The sequence below is a fragment of the Procambarus clarkii genome, chromosome 1 (assembly GCF_040958095.1).
Source record: "Procambarus clarkii isolate CNS0578487 chromosome 1, FALCON_Pclarkii_2.0, whole genome shotgun sequence".
Lineage (NCBI taxonomy): Eukaryota > Metazoa > Arthropoda > Malacostraca > Decapoda > Cambaridae > Procambarus > Procambarus clarkii.
Genome location: NC_091150.1, coordinates 38534402 through 38556883, shown reverse-complemented (window position 1 = coordinate 38556883; position 22482 = coordinate 38534402). Strand labels below are relative to the sequence as shown.

General features: G+C 42.3%; 1 protein-coding gene across 6 annotated transcripts in view; it reads left to right on the top strand.

Moving 5' to 3' along the window:
- LOC123770042 (microtubule-associated protein futsch) overlaps positions 1–22482 on the top strand; it is a 128509-nt gene that overhangs the window by 65543 nt on the left and 40484 nt on the right. For 4 of the 6 annotated variants that reach the window (XM_069335849.1, XM_069335702.1, XM_045761696.2 and 1 more), the window contains 4 exons: positions 1712–1898; positions 6353–6469; positions 15071–15141; positions 16131–16169. In XM_069335849.1, coding sequence (XP_069191950.1) covers positions 1712–1898; positions 6353–6469; positions 15071–15141; positions 16131–16169 — 414 coding nt within the window. The remainder of the gene's footprint in view (positions 1–1711; positions 1899–6352; positions 6470–15070; positions 15142–16130; positions 16170–22482) is intronic. The other 2 variants (XM_045761771.2, XM_045761910.2) reach the window with 2 other exon arrangements.

The window sequence follows — 22482 nt, the reverse complement described above, 5'->3', positions numbered from 1 at the left end:
CCATCCCTACATCCAGTTCCCCCACCATCTATTCATCCAGTCCCTCCATCCATCCATCTAGTTCCCCCCCACCATCCATTCATCCAGTCCCCCTTCACCATCCATCTATCCACCCCTTCCATCCACTCCATCTATCCACCCCTTCCATCCACTCCATCTATCCATCCATCCATCCATCCATCCATCCATCCATCCATCCATCCATCCACCCCCTATCCATCTATCAAGTTCCCCCATCCAGTTCCCCCACCACCCATGCACCCAGTCATCCATCCATCGAGTAACCCTTCACCATCTTTCCATCCAGTTCCCCTTCCATCCATCCAGTTCCCCCACCATCCATCCAGTCCCCCTTCACCATCCATGCACCCAGTCCCCCCCCCCCACCATCCATCCATCCAGTTCCCCCCACCATCCACCTAGTTCCCTCCTCCATCTATCCATCCAGTTCTCCCTCCATGTATCCAGTTGTCCCCTCCATCCATCCAGTTGCCTCCATCATCCGTCCATCCATCTAGTTCGCCCACCATCCAGTTTTCTCCATTAACCATCCGTCCAGTTTCCCCACCATCCATCCATGCTGTTCCCCCCACCATCCATCCAATTCCCCCACCATCCATCCAATTCCCCCACCATCCATCCATCCATCCATCCATCCTTCCACCCCCCTATCCATCCATGCATCCATCTTTCCACCCCCCTATCCATCCATCCATCCATCCATCCTTCCATCCCCCTATCCATCCATCCTTCCACCCCCCTATCCATCCATCCTTCCACCCCCCTATCCATCCATCCTTCCACCCCCCTATCCATCCATCCTTCCACCCCCCTATCCATCCATCCATCCTTCCTTCCACCCCCCTATCCATCCATCCATCCTTCCTTCCACCCCCCTATCCATCCATCCATCCTTCCTTCCACCCCCCTATCCATCCATCCATCCTTCCTTCCACCCCCCTATCCATCCATCCTTCCACCCCCTATCCATCCATTCAGTCCCCTCACTATCCATCCATCCTTCCACCCCCCTATCCATCCTTCCACCCCCCTATCCATCCTTCCACCCCCCTATCCATCCTTCCACCCCCCTATCCATCCATCCTTCCACCCCCTATCCATCCATTCAGTCCCCTCACCATCCATCCAGTCCTCTCACCATCCATCTTGGAACCCCATGGTGTGATATGTCATAAGAACTTTTGTTATAAAAAACTAGACAAACAATGAAATTCTTCACAAAGAATTAAAAGTGCGGCCATGGTCGTCACTATGTGTGATAGACTTGTAAACAAACTCAGAGCTCCTCGCCCCTCACCCCCAGCACCACGCGCTCATTCGACCCATACGTGTATGAACAGACGTCGTCTTCCAAGTAAACTGTCGTGTACCTTTTCAAATTTTACGATGAATTTGACGTCGTATTCCAAAAAATTCGTCTTTAAGGTAATCGCCAACTGAGGTTCCACTGTATTGGTAAAGGGCATTTGCTTAGGATTTGTTGGTATCTGTTTTCTTTTGGATTTTTTTTAGGCAAGATATTGATTTTCTTTAGAATTTGTTGGTATCAGTTTTTTTTTTAGGATTTCTTGGTATCGGTTTTCTTTAGGATTTCTTGGTGGTCGGTTGTCTTTAGGATTTTTTTAGGCAAGATATTCTTCATCTTAAGTTTGTAAGGCATTGTAATAAGTGTAGAATTTGGTAATGACAGGTGGATCTCCGTCAAGTGATGCCACTCCAGGAGCCCCACTCATGCGTGTGGAAGAGGAGGGACCGTGCCGAAAGAATCTTGACAATGTCACAGAAAAGCCTCCTAATGTTCTTGTTTATGCTGCAAACAAAACAGAATATTTTACAGCAGTTAAGGAGACCCTCCTGAATTGTCTCAATGTTGATAGGTAAGTAAATATGGCTTTAATAAACAGAACCAGTAAATATCTCATTTTAATAATTAAATAATAATAATTCATTGTGTCAGGAGACAGGCAGCCAAAGTGTATTCATATATGTTAGGCTCATACTGAGGTCTCTCTCCCCCCCCCCCCTTCCCCCAGGTCGAATTACTGACCCCGCCCAGGATGCAAACCCACAACAAGCTGACTAACTCCTGAGTACCTACTTACTGCTAAAGTGAACAGGTTTATTAAGTGATAGGAAATACATCCAACCATATCTGTGGGCATTTTAAAGAGGAAACTAGATTGTTTTCTAACAGAAGTGCCGGACCCACTGGACTGTGGTGGGTATGTGGGTCTGGGAGCTGCTCCAAGCAATAGCCTGGTGGACCAAGCTTTCACAAGTCAAACTTGGCCTTGGGCCGGGTTTGGGGAGTAGAAGAACTCCCAGAACCCCAGCAAGCAGGTATCAAGCAAGTATCAAGAAGGTGTGCCACTTGGGATTTGAACCCGGAATTCTAGGTGGTGAAGCCAAGAGCGAACCCGACTCTACGACCGAGACCCTTTATTATCAGCTCATTAAGTTTTGTATGAAATGTCTCAAAAAAAGTAGAACTGTATTCAACATGTCTTTTCATTTGAGTTTTCTGTAAAGTGCAAAATGGTCTGGAATAGATTAATTCAATTTACATTATTCCTTATGAGAAAAATTATTCGGTACTAGAACATACCAGATTGGCACTTGTCTTCTGGAACGAATTAAGTTAGAGTACTGAGGTATTACTGTACAGTACTTTAATTTTGCAAGTTGCATTCCCCTCTAATCATTTGGCTACTACTATATATGCATTTGCAGGCATCTGATCAAATCTGTTTCTATGATTTTTCTGGGCAGCTAACTTGGTAGCTGCCCAAGCAGTTCTTCGAAATCTTGAGGGCACTGGTCACATTATGCATGGGATGATTTCTTTTACTCACTGAGGGACAAGGACAATTTCAATGTCTTGTGTCTACTCAAAGGGGCAGGGAGCTTGTGAATGTAAGAGATAAAGTACAAAATCAAGACAGTGTTCTATAACACAAGCTCCTTTTGAAAAAGATTTGGTAACAATGTATCACCAAACAGCCTTCTGAAAACAAATGAAACAGCACTCCCAACTGTCTCAAACAGCACTACTTAGTGCCAGTACCAACTAGAGGGTTGGAGAATCTGGTAACGTCAATTTAAGTCTTATGTTCTGTGTGTCATCTTGATGATCAGAAACCACTATTCTTAACAGGTACTTACCTTAGGTTGTATTGCCTAAACATTTGGTGCCCATGCTTATGTTTACTTCATGTTGTGTTTGCCAGGTTCATAGTTACTCTGAAGTTATACTTTGCATCAAGTGTAATGACAAACGATCATCAATTATCTTCGACTGTTTTTATTATCTCAGTGTTAGCACTCCAGTTATGGGATGACTCATCTTTAGTCTTAATTATGTAGAGTAGTATTCTACGGAAAAATCTGGAGCTGGAGCACCTAAGGCAGTTCGTTGTTGCCTTCATCCTTGTTCTGGCAGCTCCTGCAATGGCATTGGAACCAAGCATATTAGCGTTTGCCTTTTCATTGAACAAGTTCAGCAATGTGGAGAGGGGGGGACCTGCTGCATGGGGTAATGGCTTCTCCTCTATACTGACCTACCCAGGCTTTGTGCCCTGGAGAGGACATTCCTACCTTGACAACCAGAATGCAACTCTTTAGTCTTCCGAGACTGCTGGATGCCTACTACTCTGCAACTTAATTGTTGAGTGAGGGTCTAGGACTCAGGTAGCTTATCATGCAATTATCCATAATGCTTCTTTACTCACCTTTCCACTTGGTAGCCATGGTCAGGGTTATCTTGCCTGGTACCAATGGTTCTGCTCAACTACCACCAGAGAATTGATGCCGAGATTGTTGGGTGCCGTTTTTGGAGGCCTGCGCACCTATGTTTTGTAAATGTTGTTCATGGTTATCTTCCATATTGACATCAGCACTGCTCAATGGTCACTCGAGGTATCACAGAGATTATTGGGCGTCTTCTAGTTATGTGCCATGTTGTATTTCAGGCATTTGCTTTTGTTCCCTATCAGCTTCATTACTTCCAGGTAATATGTCCTGGGCTGATATTTGGGCACAGGGGGTTTTGGAGGTCAAACAAGGTATTCAGGGTATAATCCAGGTACTGTATTTTGTTAATGTCCCTGGTCCTCTGTGACCATGTATTTTTTGGGTCGTATGTCATGTATGTTGGTCTCTCGTTCTACTTGATACCTGCAGTTCTGCTATCTTCCTGGTGAGTGCCTGTTTTTGTTAACTACTCTGCGAGTAGTTAACTTTAAGAAGCCAACGGGGCTCCTCTCAGAAAACCAGCACTGAATGTAATAAAATGCCAGTTTCTGGGTGAGTCCAGTAGGCTCCCTGACACCCTCCCTTCCCCAGGTCGTCGGCAAGTTTTATCATTATAGAACTGGCCGGTGGGGGCCTGGCTGATCCAGACCAGCACCCTCCTTTTCCCAGGGTAGGGAAGAGTTGGGGGCAAACTAGGGGGGTGGCTCTTTTCACAAAATTGTTATTGTTTGTTTTCACTGAGGGAAGTTCTTTTGGTAGTTTTGGGGCTGCAGTCTCATTTTAACCATGCAGTGGTCTGTTTTCATTCAACTATCTTTCTGTGTGCCTTAAATGGATGGTGGCAAATATGATAAACTTTAAATGTAAACAAATCCACAAGGGTCGTGACGAGCGTTCAAACCTACGTCTGAGAGGATCCCACGCTGCCTTCATCGACTGAGCTACGACATGGTTAAAATAATTGCAACTGGGAAATCATCCCGATTTACCATGGTTCCTGCAGTCTCTCTGAGACACAAACCAGGGTTTTACGCAATTTTCCCATGCAACCGAGCTATGTCAATAGGCTGTTCTACGTCTTCGCCTTTACTTCATTACATGCTTACTGTGTGTAATGAGTGTTTAAATGTAAGGTGTTCAATGGCCATCTTTCCCTGCACCTCTCTGGTGCAGGAAAAGATGGCCTGATCTAGGCTATCTTTCATCTGGAAAGATGATCCAGGCCATCTGGAAAAATTGGATGGTCCAGGGTCTGACTCGAGGTTCCTGGTAGGCCAATAGAACTCTGTGACTGATGACACCTAGTAGTATACACTTAATCAGTGTAATTTCCTTAGTGTAATTACCTAAGTGTAGTTACAGGATGAGAGCTACACTCATGGTGTCCCGTCTCCCCAGCACTCTGTTACATAACATAGTGTGATAGTTTCATGGGGCCTCCAAGGCTCACCCAGAAACTGGCATTTCATTACAGTCACCACTGGTTTTATTTATGTCCTGATGTGATTATGCTTCATTTATTGCATGATAATTTATGCTTTGATGTGACGATATCTCGCACATTGATTTGAGGGATTACAGTGCTCTGATATAATGTGTCATATGGAGTAAGGTCCATAGATTCCCCATTTCAGTGTCACTGCACATTAATGAAGTCACCAAAGTGAAGTGTGGGAACCCATTGATATAAGATTATTTATGTTTATGTTTCTTTCTGTAAATATATTTTTAATAATAATACACAATCTAGGTGTTTCTGTACTCCTCTGAGGATTTCCCTTAGGCATTCAACAGCAGGCTTATCAAATAAATCCCTAGGAGTACAATTAAGTGAAACTACCCATAGGGAAAAGTCCTAGCCTAGATCAAGGTTGGCAGAAAACCATAACAGATTCCATACACCGTTTCAAATGTAGATATAGATCCCAATAGAATTAGGACCCTGTACATCAGTTGATTAATAGTTGAGAGGCAGAACCAAAGTGCCAAAGCTCAAGCCCTGCAAGCACAACTAGGTGAGTGCACTTTGGTACCTCCCACCCCCCCCCACCTCCATTACAACCACCTCAAGCCTGTGCACATTACACCCACATGTGCACATTACACCCCACATGTGCACATTACACCCCACATGTGCACATTACACCCCACATGTGCACATTACACCCACATGTGCACATTACACCCCACATGTGCACATTACACCCCACATGTGCACATTACACCCACATGTGCACATTACACCTACATGTGCACATTACACCCACATGTGCACATTACACCCCACATGTGCACATTACACCCCACATGTGCACATTACAAAGAGAATTAATTCTCTTATCCTAGCCTGTCATCATTGTACACCCCTAATTGACTGCTTGCACAACCCTCTTCTTATCATGAGGTGTGCTGTCCCAGGGATTTCTTCCTCGATTACCCTCATGCAATCAAAACATTTCCAGTCCTATTATTTGTATTGCATAAACTTCTTAGGCTCACATACAAATGTTTTATGAATTAAAATTTATTCCAAAACATCATGTACTATTTTGACATGCTTATTTTGTATTGATACTTACAGGTACACAATATACCAGCTGACTGATGAGATGGCTTTTAAATCTCCTTGGGCTGGAAGTACTACCTTGTTAGTGGTGTGTGGTGATGTCCCAGCGCATGTATCAACAGTCTTCATAAGGTAATGTGAACTAATCATAGAAGCTTTAAATCTTTGGAAATGTTGTTGATTATAAAGTTAGTCCATATATACTTTGTGATTTATTTGAAAATTCAGATATTAATTATTTATTTATTTTTTCGTTTTGTATATTTAACTCATAAAGGGAATTCAAAAGTACAGTGGTACTTTGCTTTTCGAATTTAATCCGTTCCCAGAGACGGCTCATAAACCGATAATTTGCAAACCGAAATGAATTTTCCAATAAGAAATAATATAAATTGAAACCCTCCATTCCACACTCACAAAAATATTAACTTCAAAATACATTTCATACATAATACTCACAAATATTTTGTACCATAGTATGTACAAGTTATAGCTTACCTTTATTGATGACTCCTGTTGACAGTGAGGAGGAGGGGAGAAGGAGAGGTGTTAGTGTTTGGAAGGGGAGTTCCCTTCCATTATAACATCAGGCAGTGATGACTTTCTGGGGTACTCACTCTTCTACGTTTTGCCTGAATACCACTAGGACCTGGTTGTGGCTCACTGAATTTTTTTCTCACCAAGAACCTTTTCATAGAGATTTCTTTTTCCCTACATCTTAACACCTGGCGGCTGAGTGCACAGCACTCGGAGTTCATAGTCCTAAGTGTCCAGGTTCGATCCCCGGCGGAGGCAGAAACAAATGGGCAGAGTTTCGTTCACCCCTGATGTTCTGTTCATTTAGCAGTAAATAGGTACATGGGAGTTAGACAGCTGCTACAGGCTGCTTCCTGGGGATGTGTGTTGTGAAAATTTGGGTTAAGGACTTGCCCAAAATGCTATGGGTGCTAGTGGCTGTACAAGAGTGTAAGAACTCTTGTACAGTGGCACCTCGACATACAATTGCCCCTACTTATGATAATTTCGAGTTATGATGTAAATTTCATTGAAAAATGCAACTAGACATCAGATGGTGTCGTTGACTTCCGATATTTGTTGGTACGCGTTCGGGTAGACCGAGCACGTGGTTCCTGGTCATGCGGCCGACCTGCCTCAGTTTACTACAGCTGCCCGCTTAGTGACGATCGCGCTTATAATAAATTCCGCTTTTGTGGTGATTTTTTGCATTTTGAACATTAAAGTAATTATTATATATCACACCATGAGTCCCAGGAAAGTCAGTGGTAAGGCTCAACATATGAAAACCCATGTGAGGATGACCATAGAGCAGAAACAAGAGTACAGAATGTCTCTTCCTCAACAATTAAGAAAATGTGTGCAGCATGGGAAGAATTGCAAACCTTTGCTGAAACGACTCGTCCAAATCAAGCTGCAGTAGGTCGTTGCCTTAACCTATTCAATGACACTGATGCATCATTACAGACAAATATTAAAATGAAGGGAACAACAAATGTCTCTCGACAAATTTGTAGTGAGACAAATATGCACTGAACCACAACCAGGTCCTAGTGGTATTCAGGCAAAACGTAGGAGAGAGAGTACCCCAGAGAAAACATCACTGCCTGATGTGATAATGGAAGGGGGACTCCCCTTCCAAAGAGTAACAACTCTCCTCCTCCCCCCTCATCACCATCTTCCATACACCATCAAGAGCCCTCTATAAAGGTAAGAGTAACTTTGGTACTGTATTGTAGTTAGAAAAAACATTGTATTCAGTATAAAATGTATTTGTATGTTAATATTTTGGAGGGTGGGGAATGGATTAATTCAATTCCTTTTATTTCTTATGGGAAAAATCGCTTCAACTTACGATCCGTCTCTGGAAATTGATTAGCATCGTAAGTCAAGGCCCCATTGTATATATAAATAAGTAATTAAATAAAAAACACTTGTCTGTAGTGAAGCATCAATGTTATTAAAAAGGTTAAGGCAAGGGCCTACTGCAGCTTGATTTAGGCGAGTCGTTTCAACAAAACTTTGCATTTCTTCCCATACTGCACACCACTTCTTAATTGTTGAGGAAGGGAACATTCTGTACTGCCTCCTCCACTGAAGAAATTTCCTCAGCTGTCTCTTGTTGCTGCTCCTTGTGAAGAGCTAGGAGTTCTTCGGTGGTCAGTTCTTCGCTGTGTTCCTCCACCAACTCCAAGCCCAATTGCTGGCCCAGAGAAACAATTTCCTCAACAAGAAGCATTGCAGATTCAGGTTGAAACCACTCAAAGTCTTGTTCTGCAACACATTCAGGCCACAATTTTCTCCAGCCAGAGATCATGGTTCTTAGAGTCACTTCTTGCCAGGCTTTGTCCATGAGTTTTAAAGCATTACAAATGTTAAAATGGTTTTTCCAGAACTCTTTGAGAGTGAGGTTTGTGGCATCAGTCACTTCAAAACATCTCCAGAAAGTGCCCTTTCATAAAGTTTCTTAAAATTGGAAATGATTTTCTGATCCATAGGCTGAAGTAGAGGATTGGTGTTGGGAGGAAAGAACTTTACCGTAACAAAACTAAATTCCTCGAACAATGAATCCTCCAAGCCTGGAGGATGAGCAGGAGCATTGTCGAGGAGAAGCAGGGCTTAAGTGGCAAACTATTCTCCTGCAGATATTTTTTGATGGAAGGGCAAACCACTTCATTCACTCACTCGGTAAAAAATTGCCTTGTCACCCATGCCTTACTGTTAGCTCTCCACATCACACACATTTGGCTTTTCTGCACATTATATTTTTTGAAAACCCTTGGATTTTCGGAATGATACACAAGTATGGGTTAAATTTTCAAATCTCCACTTGCATTACCACACTGCTCAAGAGTTAGCCTATCTTTCATTGGCTTGTGTCTAGGTAATGACTTTCCTGGGTAATGTATGTCCTCTTCGTCAATCTTTTCCAGAATTGCCCTGTCTCGTCATAATTAAACACTCGTTGTGGTTGGTATCCCTCACTCTACAAAATCTTTAAATTTGCTAACAAATCTTTCAGCCGCTTATTTGTCTGAGCTGGCAGCCTCCCCATGCCTCACAACACTATGAATGCTACTTCCTTTTACAAAATTTCTCAAACCATCCCCTGCTCACCTTAAAATCTTTTGTATCTGCATCACTCGTTCCAGGGGTTTTCTTTATGAGATCTTTGTGGAATAGTCTTGCTTTTTCACAAATGATGGCCTCTGAAATGCTATCACCCGCTAACTGCTTGTTGTTTATCTAAATTAATAATAACTTTTCAACATCAAGTGTTTGTGTTCTTTGTTTCGTGATTGTTGTTACAACTTTTGCCACTTTAGCTCTTGAAATGTCCATTTTCTTAGCAAGTACGGGGCATATTGTTGACAGATTTGATGTACTGCCTAGCTAGTTCAACAACCCGTATACCATTTTCATGTTTACTAATGATCTCTTGTTTTTCCTCTGGTCATCCTCACATGTGTTTACTTAGGTTGTATCTTACCACTGAATTTCTTGGGATACATGGCATGGTATATAACTACTACTTTTATGTTTAGAAACCAAAAAAGCTGAAAAAAATGAAATTCTTTACAAAGAATTCAAATGCTATCATCACTACGTAGGAGGCACTGGCAAACTGAAGCGAGGGCGCCTGTGCGACCAGGAACCACGTGCTCGGTCAACCCATACGTGTATCAACAAACTTGCAGAGCGAGGCAAAGCTCGTAAACTGATTTGAATTTTACAAAGAAATTGAGCTTGTAACCCAAAAAATTTGTAAAGCGGGACGTTCGGCAACCGAGGTTCCACTGTACCTAAATTATAACAGGACTTCAAATGGACTGTGTTTTCATGGATCCAGTTTGGACCAGACCATATATGAGCTGGTTGGAAACTACAGTAGAATGGAAAAACAAAACAAAACAAAATTACAAAAAGCAAAGTTTGTAAATACTATCACATCACACATTTGTACTCACAGGTCTGCACAAAATTAAGCATTACCTTGTCTTATAGCCAGCTTGTCACAAAGAGGACCCAGTGTTTGTACATTTACAACCACAGTAATTAGTTCTGTATATTATGTACAGTACGTACTTGATAAATACTGGTAGTCCAGGAGCCAGATTCATGAAGTAGTTACGCTTTGAAATGTAATTACCTAAGTGTAGTTACAAGATGAGAGCTACGCTCGTGGTGTCCCGTCTCCCCAGCACTCTTTGTCATATAATGCTTTGAAATTACTGACGGTTTTGGCCTCCACCACCTTCTCACTTAACCTGTTCCAACCGTCTACCACACTATTTACAAAAGTGAATTTTCGTATATTTCTCTGGCAGCTTTGTTTCGTTAGTTTAAATCTATGACCTCTTGTTCTTGAAGTTCCGGGTCTCAGGAATTCTTCCCTATCAATTTTATCGATTCCTGTTACTATTTTGAACGTAGTGATCATATCGCCTCTTTTTCTTCTATCTTCTAGTTTTTGCATATTTAATGCCTCTAACCTCTCCTCATAGCTCTTGTCCTTCAGTTCTGGGAGCCACTTAGTGGCATGTCGTTACATCTTTTCCAGTTTGTTGGAAAACTGGTGAACTGAAAAACGCAAGTACTTTCGAATGTGTACATCTTTCCTCAATCTTTGATGGCTTTGGTTACATTTATTAAACAGTTTACAAATGTGGAAACTTCTCAATCAACTGTTGTTATTGTTATAAACAGCCTTCTGGTGCTTTGGAGCTCATTGACTGTTTAATAATTGTAAACAAAGCCGCCAAAGATTGAGAAAAGGTGTACAGGTTTGTAAGTGCTTGTGTAACTGCTTCGTGAATCCAGGTTCAGGTCTCTAATATCTAAACTATAAATGAGAGAGAATTTCTGTTTGTCTGTCCGAAGTTTGCGGCCAGATGCTTGGGGTTAGCCTCACCCAAAAAGGCATGGGAAATGGTCTGGGGAAGGAAAAAGATATAGCTAGATAGAGAGATATCTAGGTAGAGATAGAGGAAATTACAAAGGGGAGAGGGGGAACAGATAGACAGACCCAGCCAATGCCAGGTACCTCCCTAGTACACAATAAAATAATAACTTACTAGAGCAAAAGATATGGTTGAAAATGCAGAATAGACCAACCAAAGAGTAGGGTTTTCATTGCTACAATAAAAAAAGACAGTATGACCATGACTCTTCCATCTTTTCCCACCAAATATAAGAAATATTACCAGAACATAAGTGGAGGTATTCAGTAGGCAATTGGGCAAGTTCCTGCAAGAAGTGCCAAGCCAGCCAGGCTATAATTAATATATATTCCACTATAAACATTAATCTTAAGGTCAAGTAATCGTAATGCCTGGCCCTAGACCAGGCTTTTGGGATTAGAATAACTCTTGAAACTGATTGCAAATAAACTACAGACTGGATAGTAAGATTGATGCTTGGTTATTGAATTAACTTTTTCCATGTTCCACTTCCAATAATACTGTTTTTGACACCACCTGAATCACCTGTGATTGAATACTCAATAATTCACCATTTACTGCTGCAGCTCTCGAACCCTGTCTATGTAGGAAATATGAAAATGGATATCTGTTGGTTACCATTATATAAATGATTGACCGTGCCTGTGGTAGAAAATAAACTAAAAAATAAAATAAGTACTTCTCGATAGGACACATGCCTCCTCAGTCGTCTACAGACAACATTGGCTAGCACTGCCCATGTTGTTAGCTAGAGGAGTTGACTCCAGTATCTGCTGTAGTGCATATTACAGATACAGTACTAACAATCTGCCTACTGTTATTGTTAACTTGCATTTTAACATCTCCTCATCTGGTAATTTTCTTAAACGACATACTATTGAATAATACTGTAAAAAATCTAGAGAAAACAAATCAGACATTGAAATAAGTATTGTATGAAATATCTTCATGGTAACTCCAGTCTCATGCCTGGCCTGGGGCAACCTCCATGAGGTGATTGTTCCATGAATGCTCGTGAATCATGATGTCATTACAAAATTTCCTCACTTAACCACAACCAAAGTAAGTCTCATAATTTTGTTCAATTTTCATGTGATCATAAAAATATTTTAACAATATTAAAAGGAATTTTTTTTACAGTTATACTGTGTTTTTATTTTCTGTGGGGAGCCCCTACGGCTCCCTGGATCTAATCGGGCTAATGTATGTTACATTAGACCGGGACATTAGCTAAGGAGTTCAGACCTACCAGGGACCAGTGCCAGAACCTGGCCCCTTCAGAGAGGTTTCAGGGAGCAATGGCCCTGGAAAACCTGCTTGTGGTTGGGGTTTTCCTCATTTGCCATCGACCGGAGTCAGGCACCCAGAAAGATAGGGATAACAAAACAAACCCCAAATGGTAAAAAACTGAAACAAAAAACCGAACAAAGAGGTAGAATCTCCCTACAATCCCAAGGAAACAAGCAAACAAGGAAACATCACACTTTACTGCCGCACCGATCGTCCGCGCAGCCCTCCCTGCCCCGAGAGGGGAAAGGGGGACCCCCGGACCTACCGCGCCGGCTGCCTAACTTCAGTTCGTAAGCTAATGTCAGCTGGGATAGACGCTTCTCTGGCCTCAGTTTCCTAGGCGGTGTTTGCCTTGTGTGGCGTTCACTGCCGTGTGTTGTGTTGTGCGGTGGCCAGGAGTACCTCATCAGTGCCGGGTCTACATGCACTTAGGGGCTTCCTTCCCCAAGCGCCCTGTGAGTACTGCCCCTGCGTAACAGGGTTATCTTCCCTGGGGCGTTCAGGAACCATTCCCGTAGAGGTTCTTGCTGCTCGGCATTTGCCTCGCCCTTGGGGCCAGCTGGGGCTTCGGGCCCTTGTTTAGCCCTGGGTAGGGACTGGTATTGTGCTGGTTAGGGCGTCAAGGTGTTGCGCAGCCTGCCACCTAAGCGGCGACCGGTTCCTGTTGCCGCTGGAGATGGTGTACTTTTGCGGGGGTTGTCTTTTGTTTTTATTTTCATTTGCCTGGTGGGGGTCTGCCTAGTGTGGGTCTGCCTAGTGTGGCTATAGTTTCACTGGTAGTGTTTGGTGGCCCTCTGCTAGACCCCCGTGATTGTACACGTCGCAGGGGTTTTCAGTGTTATCCTCTACTACCCCTTGTTATTTTTGGGTGTTTAACCGGTTAGCAACACCTTGCCCGGGCTTCCTGTAGTTGTTACCCCTACGGGCCCTGGAAACCCCTGTCGGTGCTCGGTGGACCATTGTATGTGTCTTCCGGGTCCCAACCCATCTTGTACGGGATCGTTGGTTGCTGTGCCCTTGTCTCCGGGTGACAGTCCCCACTTTTACCTCCGTCATGTTGCCTGTTGGGTCACTGCCACCTTGACCCGGAGTCTTGCGAGAGAGATTCTCTGCTTGTTCTCCAGTACTCTCCTGATGTTATTACTGTTCAGAGTACAGGCGGCATCCGTGTTGCAAGCTAGGTTAGGTTACTGCAACACCCTAGGTTGGTTTCCCACTCGGATGCCCCGAGGCCGCCCCGTTTTGGTTAGGTGCTGTTCGCCCCTTTCCCTCCCTGTTCCCGGCTCCGGACAGTCTGCGGGTTTCGGGGTCGGGGCGGGGTTTAGTTGGGGCCGAGACTCGGGCGGTTTTCGGGGGAAGCCCCATTCGGGATGGGGGACGGAGGTTTTCGAGCCTGTTCATCCTGCCAAGGCAACTGGGTCTTACCAGCGGCCCTTTCTTGTTGCCTTTCCCATGGACTCTTCCTTTTCTTTAAGGGCGGAGGGCTTGGAGGACGGCTCTGCCCCGGGGCCTCTGTTGCTGGTTCCCGGGGCTGTGGGGAATGCCTGCTATCAGTTCTAGGGCAGTTTGCCCCTGCCTGGGTTTTCTGCTTTTGAGCGGAGTTTTTTGCCCATCCAGTTTGCTTGCTTCCCACTTTTGCTGGCGTGTTTTCGAATCTTTAGTGTCGGTCACAGCCCTCTGTTCTGGTGGCCATTTCCCTCTCCATGGGTAGTTAGCTTCAGGAAATGACAAGGGTCTCTCTCTCCAGAAAATCAGCATTGAATGTAATGAAGTATAGTACTGATTTCTGGGTGAGACCCGGTGGCTCCTTGATCTCCCCCCCCCCCCTCCCCATGCTTCCAGGTCGTCGGGTGGGTGCTTATATCTGCTCCAGAACTGACAGCTCAGACCCCAGCAGGTGGTGAGCCACTTTAACCCCCTTCCCCCAGATAAGTGGGGAAGGTAGGGCAAACACACTCATGCTAGTTTTGAGAGAATTCAATCATTTATTTACATAGTTTCTGGAGTTCAATAGGTGGGTTTTGATGATTCGGTCTCTTTTGAACTCAGCAGTGGTTTGTCTTGACTCTTGACTTTTTGGTTGCTTTTCCAGTGAAGTGGCAAACGGTCACTGCTCCTTACACCTCTGAGGAAGGGCCACGTTCAGGCACTGGTCCTCGGTAGGTCTAAAGCTCTCCATGGCTGATGCAGCATAGCAGATGTGAATCATCTCAGTGTATTACTTCAGGGAGGCACTGAAGCTCACCCAGAAATTGGTGTTTCATTACATTCAATACTGTTATTTTATTTTTTTCCATGCACCAGGGCATTGTCTCATATAAACAGGGGTGCAGCCCAATTGTAAAGCTCTGGGGAGCCACTGAGGAGCTTCTAGAAAGGGCATTTCATTACATTCGTCACACAATTTTTATTAAGTACTGAAGACTTCATAACCACATTTGTTGATTAATTGAAATATTTGCCACAGGTATCTTTTGCAAGGAGGTCGAGTATTTTCAGTATGCTCAGATTTCCTCAACATGGCCGTCCCTCTCTTTGGTAAGTTTCTTCTTCCTGGACCCATTTTGTGAATTATCCCCTATGTATACAAACTTGCTTTATCATATTTATAACTTACTTATTACTTTATTTACAATTTGCACTCAAGATCTTCCCTAATGTGTCTCGAGATAATAATTCTTTCTTATTGTGATCTGTGTATTGAGGTATTTTATTTAAAAGTTTACTCCTTATAAATTTAGTGCTTATGTATTGCAGTGCTAAGAAAAGTTTTAACCTTCAATAACAGTGTTTGTTTTTAAACTAAGATTATCTAGTGAATTTCTTCATCTGATTTGTTGTCACATATAAAAATCCAGTGGTAGGACAGGTGGCATGATCGTGAATGGTTGTCATAACTGTTTTTGTGCTTCATCTCAACATACCTGCATTTAAGAAAGCTTTAGTGATTTTTCAGTGCTTGCAACTCCAGTCAGTCCATTATTTCTCCAACCTCCGTCAAGTTCTTTATTATATTTTGTATCCACAATACCTCTGATTTCTATTTATTAAGCTCAAATCTTTTGGATGAGTAATAGACAGCATATGATTACATGATAATTCAAAGCACATTATTATTTTTTTGCTGCTGCTTGAAATTAATATTGATTTGCAGTTTGTTGGTGTTCATTGGTAATTTCAGCAGTGTTTGCATTAATGAAGCAATATGCATTTTTATAGAAACTGGAGTACATTTTATGATATATAGTATGTAGTTATTTGTTTCTAAATTTACTTTCGATGACGTTGATGAGGTTGAATAGTTTTTGTAATTGTTTTTGTGGTAGGTATTTTATTATTGTGGTTCTAGGTTAATATTTTTATATATATGTATTTTTTAAATTTGTAGATTCTTTATAGAAGATAAAACTGGAGAATACTGTATAGTGAAATCATATTTTAGGTAGTGACCCAGATATCACCAACATAATACTTGTTTAAAATGGTAATAACAGAATCTTCTTCCCTTTCGGTGTTATGGGTTTTAGCTTTCGAGCTGCCCTGGACCTCTAGCCTTGTAGCCTCAGGTATTTCTCCCAGATATGTCATTGTCCTAACACCCACACCTGTGTAGGACCCCACTTGTGTACTCAGCAAGAGCTTTGGGCTATACTGTTGTGTGTGATCCTTGTCACTTCTTACACATTTGACTGTCTTGCCTTCACATGTTAGTTTCTTCAGCAAAATAGATAAATAATAGCAGTAAGAGTTTACTTTTCAAAGGAAGGTTGTACTAAAATTAAAACATGGCTGCAAGTCACCAACCCTGCACAAGAATAATGTTCATACATGACAGTGTTGCTCCAAGCCATCATGTTTAGAAAGGCATTTGTGACTGACTGTATTTGGCCACCTCACTCTACTTTTGTATATTTGATCATCAAATCCATTGCTTCTGTTAAGTAATGAATGGCTTTTTAGTGATTTTAGTAATGGCAAGGGTGTTATCTTTCCTAAATAATGAGCATGTTTAATGTTTATTTTGTCTATATCATTTTGTGTAATAGTATACCGTAAATAGACAAAGTAGAGAAATAATTCTTTAGTTTGTATGTATAGCATGTAATTACTCATTGGTGATTACCTATTTGTAGTTACAGGAAGAAATCTATGCTTGTGTTGTTCCATCCTTTTTATATATAATATCGTAAGTAATTCAAAACTTCCAGCGGTTTGAGTACACACACTACTTCCTGCTGGAATTTATTCAAATTATCTGCCAATTACATTAGTGAAGAGATGTTTTATCTTTTCTACATTCTATTCTATCTTTTTCCATTTATTAAAGTAGTGCTGCTTGCTTCTGGCTCATAGTTCCCGGTAGGCATAAGAACTCCTGTAACTGATGACCCCAATCTAATAAAGCACATATCAGTTTGGATAACTTCAGGGAGCTTCCGGGGCTCACCACAAAAACTAGTCTGTTTTCTTTCTAATACTTTTTACCAAAATGTACTGTAGTTACCACATCCACTCTTTCTGTGCTCTCATCATTACTACTTTTGGCTTTACATACATTTATAGAACAATAGTGAAAATGCTAGGCTCTTGGTGACAAACTTGGTATGCTGGACACAAGTGTCGTTTTGGCATAACCATCATCATGACCCCTCTCATCATGACTAGAAAGTTCGTGGAAATTTGAGATCAACTTGCTACTGTGATCAACCACTGGGAAAGAAATACAGTGGTACCTTCGTTTATGATTCTAATCCATTCCCAGGGATGCGTCATACACCAATAAATCGTAACCCAAAACAAATTTTCCCATAAGAAATAATGTAAATTGCGTTAATCCGTTCCCCAACACCCAAAAATATTAACTTAAAAATACATTCTATACCAAATACCACACATATTTTATACTACAGTACAGTACCCCTCTGTAGTACTGTAGTATTACAGAAGGGTACTGTAACTAAACCTCCCCTCCTCTTTACAGTACAGTATATCTACTTTTATTAAGGACTCTTGTTGGCATATAGAAGACAATGAGGAAGAGGAGAGGTGTTAGTATTTATAGGGGGAGTCCCCTTCCATTTATAACATCAGGCAGTGATAACTCTTTTGGGGTACTCTCTCTCCTACGATTTGCAGGTACAGTATACCACTAGGACCTGGTTGTGGCTGACTGCTTGCTTGTTTCACTAAGAATCTGTTTAAAGACACTTATTTTTCTCTGTTTTAACACTTGTCTGTAGTGAGACGTCACATTCATTCACTTTGAATATCTTATTTTTCCTCTGTCGTCATTCTCACAACTATTTTCTTAGGTTGAAATTTACCACTGACTTTTTTGGAACCCATGGCATGATATATAATAAAAACTTTCATGTTCAGAAACCAAAAAAGCAGAAAACAATGAAATTCTTTACAAAGAATTCAAGTGCGGTCGCGGTCGTCACCCTACAGGATACACTGGTAAACAACTGAGTGTGCCTCGCCCCGCACCCTCAGCACAACATGCTCGTCTGACCCATACACATATCAACAGGCGTCGTATTCCAAGTTAAACGTCGTACACCAATTTAAATTTTATGATGAATGTGACGTCATATACCAAAAAAATCGTACTCTAGGGCAGTCGTACACCAGGGTACAACTGTACCTATAAAACTCTACTTCCCTACCAGAATATTATTGAAAAATTGCCAAACACCAAACAACTCTCTGAAAAAGCTAATCTACACTAAGGCAACTGCATACCCAGAATGTCACCAGTTGGTGCCCTGAGCTACCTGAGGGTTAAGAAAAGCCAGCCCTCTCTCACTCATTTGATGATGTAGTGTAAAGTTGCTACAAGCTTTTCTGATTTAAGACTTCTCACTTTCATCGAAGTAAATTGATTCTTTTCTTGGATGGTAGCCCAATGTAGGAGCATTCTTTGGTATATACATTTGTATCATGGATACCAGTTCCCTTGAGCCTCTTGCTTTATTCTGCCTAGACTTTATTTCAGGTCTCCTTCCTTGAAGTAGCCACAAAGATTGGCTTCCACTAGAATTTCTTCCCGAGAGCCTCCCTCTACAGGAAGATAGACTCACAGGGATGGTTACTAAACCTACCAGGAAAGATAATTCTGTCAGGCCAGGGGCAATACTAATGAGCTAGGGAAACCAGCATTAGGCATGTAGAACTGGAGGTCCATTTCTCAGGGTCCACACAACTAGGGAGGCATAGAAGTATACATATATGAAGCAAATACTAAAAGAAGGAATGAGTACACCAAAGGATGGCCATTACTTATCTGAGAAACCAGGACCCTCAGGAGTGGAAGACACATCAACACAGCCACACCAAACCTAATGACTGATGATTTGCCTGAGTTGAGCCAGTAGCTAGGGGTGCTGCCTTACTACTATATGGATTGTCTTCTGGTGGCTTTTTCTTGGTCTGAGCTTCCTGCACCTTTATATAAGGGGCCAGGTATTAGCTTCTGGTCCCTAGTGGATATACAATAACTTGCAAGGGTGTGATATGATTTGGGTGCAGGTACACAGGTTTCTAGCAGCAAGAAGCTATCATAGGGGCCTTCACAGAAAAAATATTTGAGTAAAAATGAATAGCCCCTTTCAGATCAAAATCAAGCAATTGCACTTAGGTCTCCCCTTCTGCCTCAACTTTCCTATGCACAATTTAGGTCCTTTAGGTCCAGTTTAGTTGGCGTATGACTGCCTCTGTTGGCAGTCATTTGTGATGTCTTGAGAGGTCTTGGATAGGCTTAGTATTTATGAATGCCCTTCTGGCAGTCACTTAGGGTGATCTTTAGTGATCCGTTAACACTTTTATAAACCTCTTAGGATGCTTTAACATTCCATGTGGTGACATATTTTCACCCTGTCTGATTGTTTCATTATTCTGGTTAATAGGTATAGCTCAGATAGGTGCTTTTTTCATTTATAAGAACTATATTTTATCTTTAGATCACATGTATTAACAATTTATCTTAATAAGTAGTGATAATGTCTTCTCACAGACATAACAACATAGGATAAAAACCCACACATATGTCTTTGTGTATTTTATGTAAAGATTTACACCGTCATTCGCACATTCCTGAGTGCTTTATCAAGGTCTGAGTGTATGGTTAAGATGAGACTTACATCTCAATGGTATTAGCTGCTGAGATGTAAGAAAGAAGAAATACCTGAAACAATATCCACTGGGAAGGGAAGAGCCAAAAAAGGGAGACAGACAATAGAGCTAAGGACCAAGGCAAATCGAATGACTGTCAACACAAACTGCTGACATGCAAAATGGGCATAGTAGAATGTAGCAATTGCTTCTTGGAGCATGGGTGTACAGCTTGGGCTAAGCCACTGAAGCTGCCATGGCAAGCAAACAAGGCACTCATTCGTGACCCCAAGCCAAGCAAATCAACATCGTCACAAAGCTAGTCTGAAGAAAGCTTCATGAGGGCCAGGAAATGGACGACTGTATCCAAGTGCAAGCGAACCCATAAGTCATCTGCCATGAGGGCTGTAGACAGCAATGGCAACTGGGCATGGAGCTGCATCAACCCTCATGTTCCAAGAAAGAGCGAGAGGAAACATGCAGTCATTAAGTGACTTAAAAGTAGTCTCTCATATACAGTGTGTGTACTCACCTATTTGTGCTTGCGGGGTTGAGCTTTGGCTCTTTGGTCCCACCTCTCAACTGTCAATCAACTGGTGTACAGATTCCTGAGCCTACTGGCTCTATCATATCTACATTTGAAACTGTGTATGGAGTCAGCCTCCACCACATCAGTGCCTAATGCATTCCATCTGTTAACTACTCTGACACTGAAAAAGTTCCTTCTAACGTCTCTGTGGCTCATGTGGGTACTCAGTTTCCACCTTTGTCCCCTTGTTCGCGTCCTACCAGTGTTGAATAGTTTATCCTTGTTTACCCAGTCGATTCCTCTGAGGATTTTGTAGGTTGTGATCATGTCTCCCCTTACTCTTCTGTCTTCCGGTGTCGTTAGGTGCATTGTGTGTGTGTGTGTGTGTGTGTGTGTGTGTATATATATATGTATGTATGTATGTAGATCATCCGAAGTGTTCTAAAATCTAGCCAGCCTGCCGTCTACCCTCATGCCTATGATGTGCGTGAGTGTGCCACTTTTTCGGTAATCTAATATGTCTTTGGCTGATATTCATGTGTGATGGTTTTGGTGGTTGAACAGAGTTTTGGCAGCCAGTTATCTTGTGAACACTTCCAGTCTTCACCCGCCTTGTGTGGCCGTAGACTGCGTGCCACGGCTTGAACAGGTCTCTTCTTCGTCTTCTTACCTATGGTGCTTCCTCCTCTCTAGTAAGTGCCCTTTCTTCTTTCTCCATGGGTAATTAGCTTCTGGGAGCCATAAGGGGCTTCCCCAGAGTACCAGCATTGAGCGTAATGAAGTGCCAATATCTGGGTGATCCTTGGTAATTCCCTGACAATGTCACTCTCCCCCACTGGGGGGGGGGTTCCATTATAAGAACTCATGATGAAGCAGCCAGCTGATGAGACTGCTCCCTTCTTCCTCTCCCCAAATAAGTGGGGAAGGTAGTGCGAACTAGTTCGTACTAGTTTCATAAATTTTTTATTGTTTATATTGTTGAGGGGATTTTTTTTTTTTTTCGGGGGGGGGGGGGGGGGGGCGTTTTGAAGCTGCGGTCTCGTTTCTAGCCAAGCAACGGTCTGTTTTGTTTTGCTGACTTTCTGGGTGCTTTTTCTTGGTGGAGAAAGACATGAATAAATTTACTTAAAATTTTTCACACTTAACACTGCTTCCTGCGGCCTCTCTGAGAGGGGCCAGGTTCTGGCTCATGCTCCCTAGTAGGCCAAGTAAGATCTTCGCGACTGATGGCAACTTGTAGTTTGGCACTATATCGGTATAGTAGCTTCATGGAGTCGCTGGGGCTCACCCAGAAATTGGCATTTCATTGCATTCTTTGCTGGCTTTTTGAAACTTTGAAGGTACTGAGTCATATAGTCATATATGCTTGTCCAGTGGCCACTGACCTGAAAGACAAATTCATCAATTTTAGTTTACCGAGTAATGAAAAAATTCTCAAATATAAATTACTATTACTGTATTATATATATTATATTTTTGTCTATAGTTAGGTTTATGTTAGAATAGGTATCATGGTACTGTTAGCAATTTTTTGCATTTGCAATTTTTGGGTGAAGCCTTTACAAAGGTGCATTTAAAATGCATTCATAAACAAGGAGGTAGGTGCTGGATTAATAAGTATTTGACCAGTCTTTATGAGGATGGGCTGAGGTAAAAGACCCATTTGCTTTAACCACTTATCTGTGCCAACCGAGTATTCTCGGTCGGTGGGAAACTGTGCCAACCGAGAAAACTCTTTTTGATTTTTTCGTACCCATTCTAAATGTGTGCAAAGTTGATTGTATACAAAATGGATTCTTAGGACCTCCAGTGAGAGGCAGCCATCTTGGAAAAAATTCCTAGAATGCCCTAGGGCTACTGGCTGGGTTAGTACTGAGTGAGCAACCAACCATGGGTGGCACATGCGCCTCTGGCTCCCAAACACCTGTCCGACACAGTGTTGAAAGATCGCGCTTTGTCGGTGAAATTCAAACCTTATTGTTTGAAGAACATAAGGGTCATAATATTGGTGAAGCTAGGTGCAATAAGGACCTAACACAAAGGCCGGATGCAAGTATTACAGCACCTATGAGGAGGATACAATGAGCGTATCCAGTTGTAGCTCTGAACGCCACCTTTGCCCACGTATGCTATCTCCAATTTATTTAGATGATATATAGATGAATTGTTTTCTGCGTTCAGTGATGATGCATCTGATACAAGTAGCATAGATGAACAGTGTTAGTGGCTTCCATGGT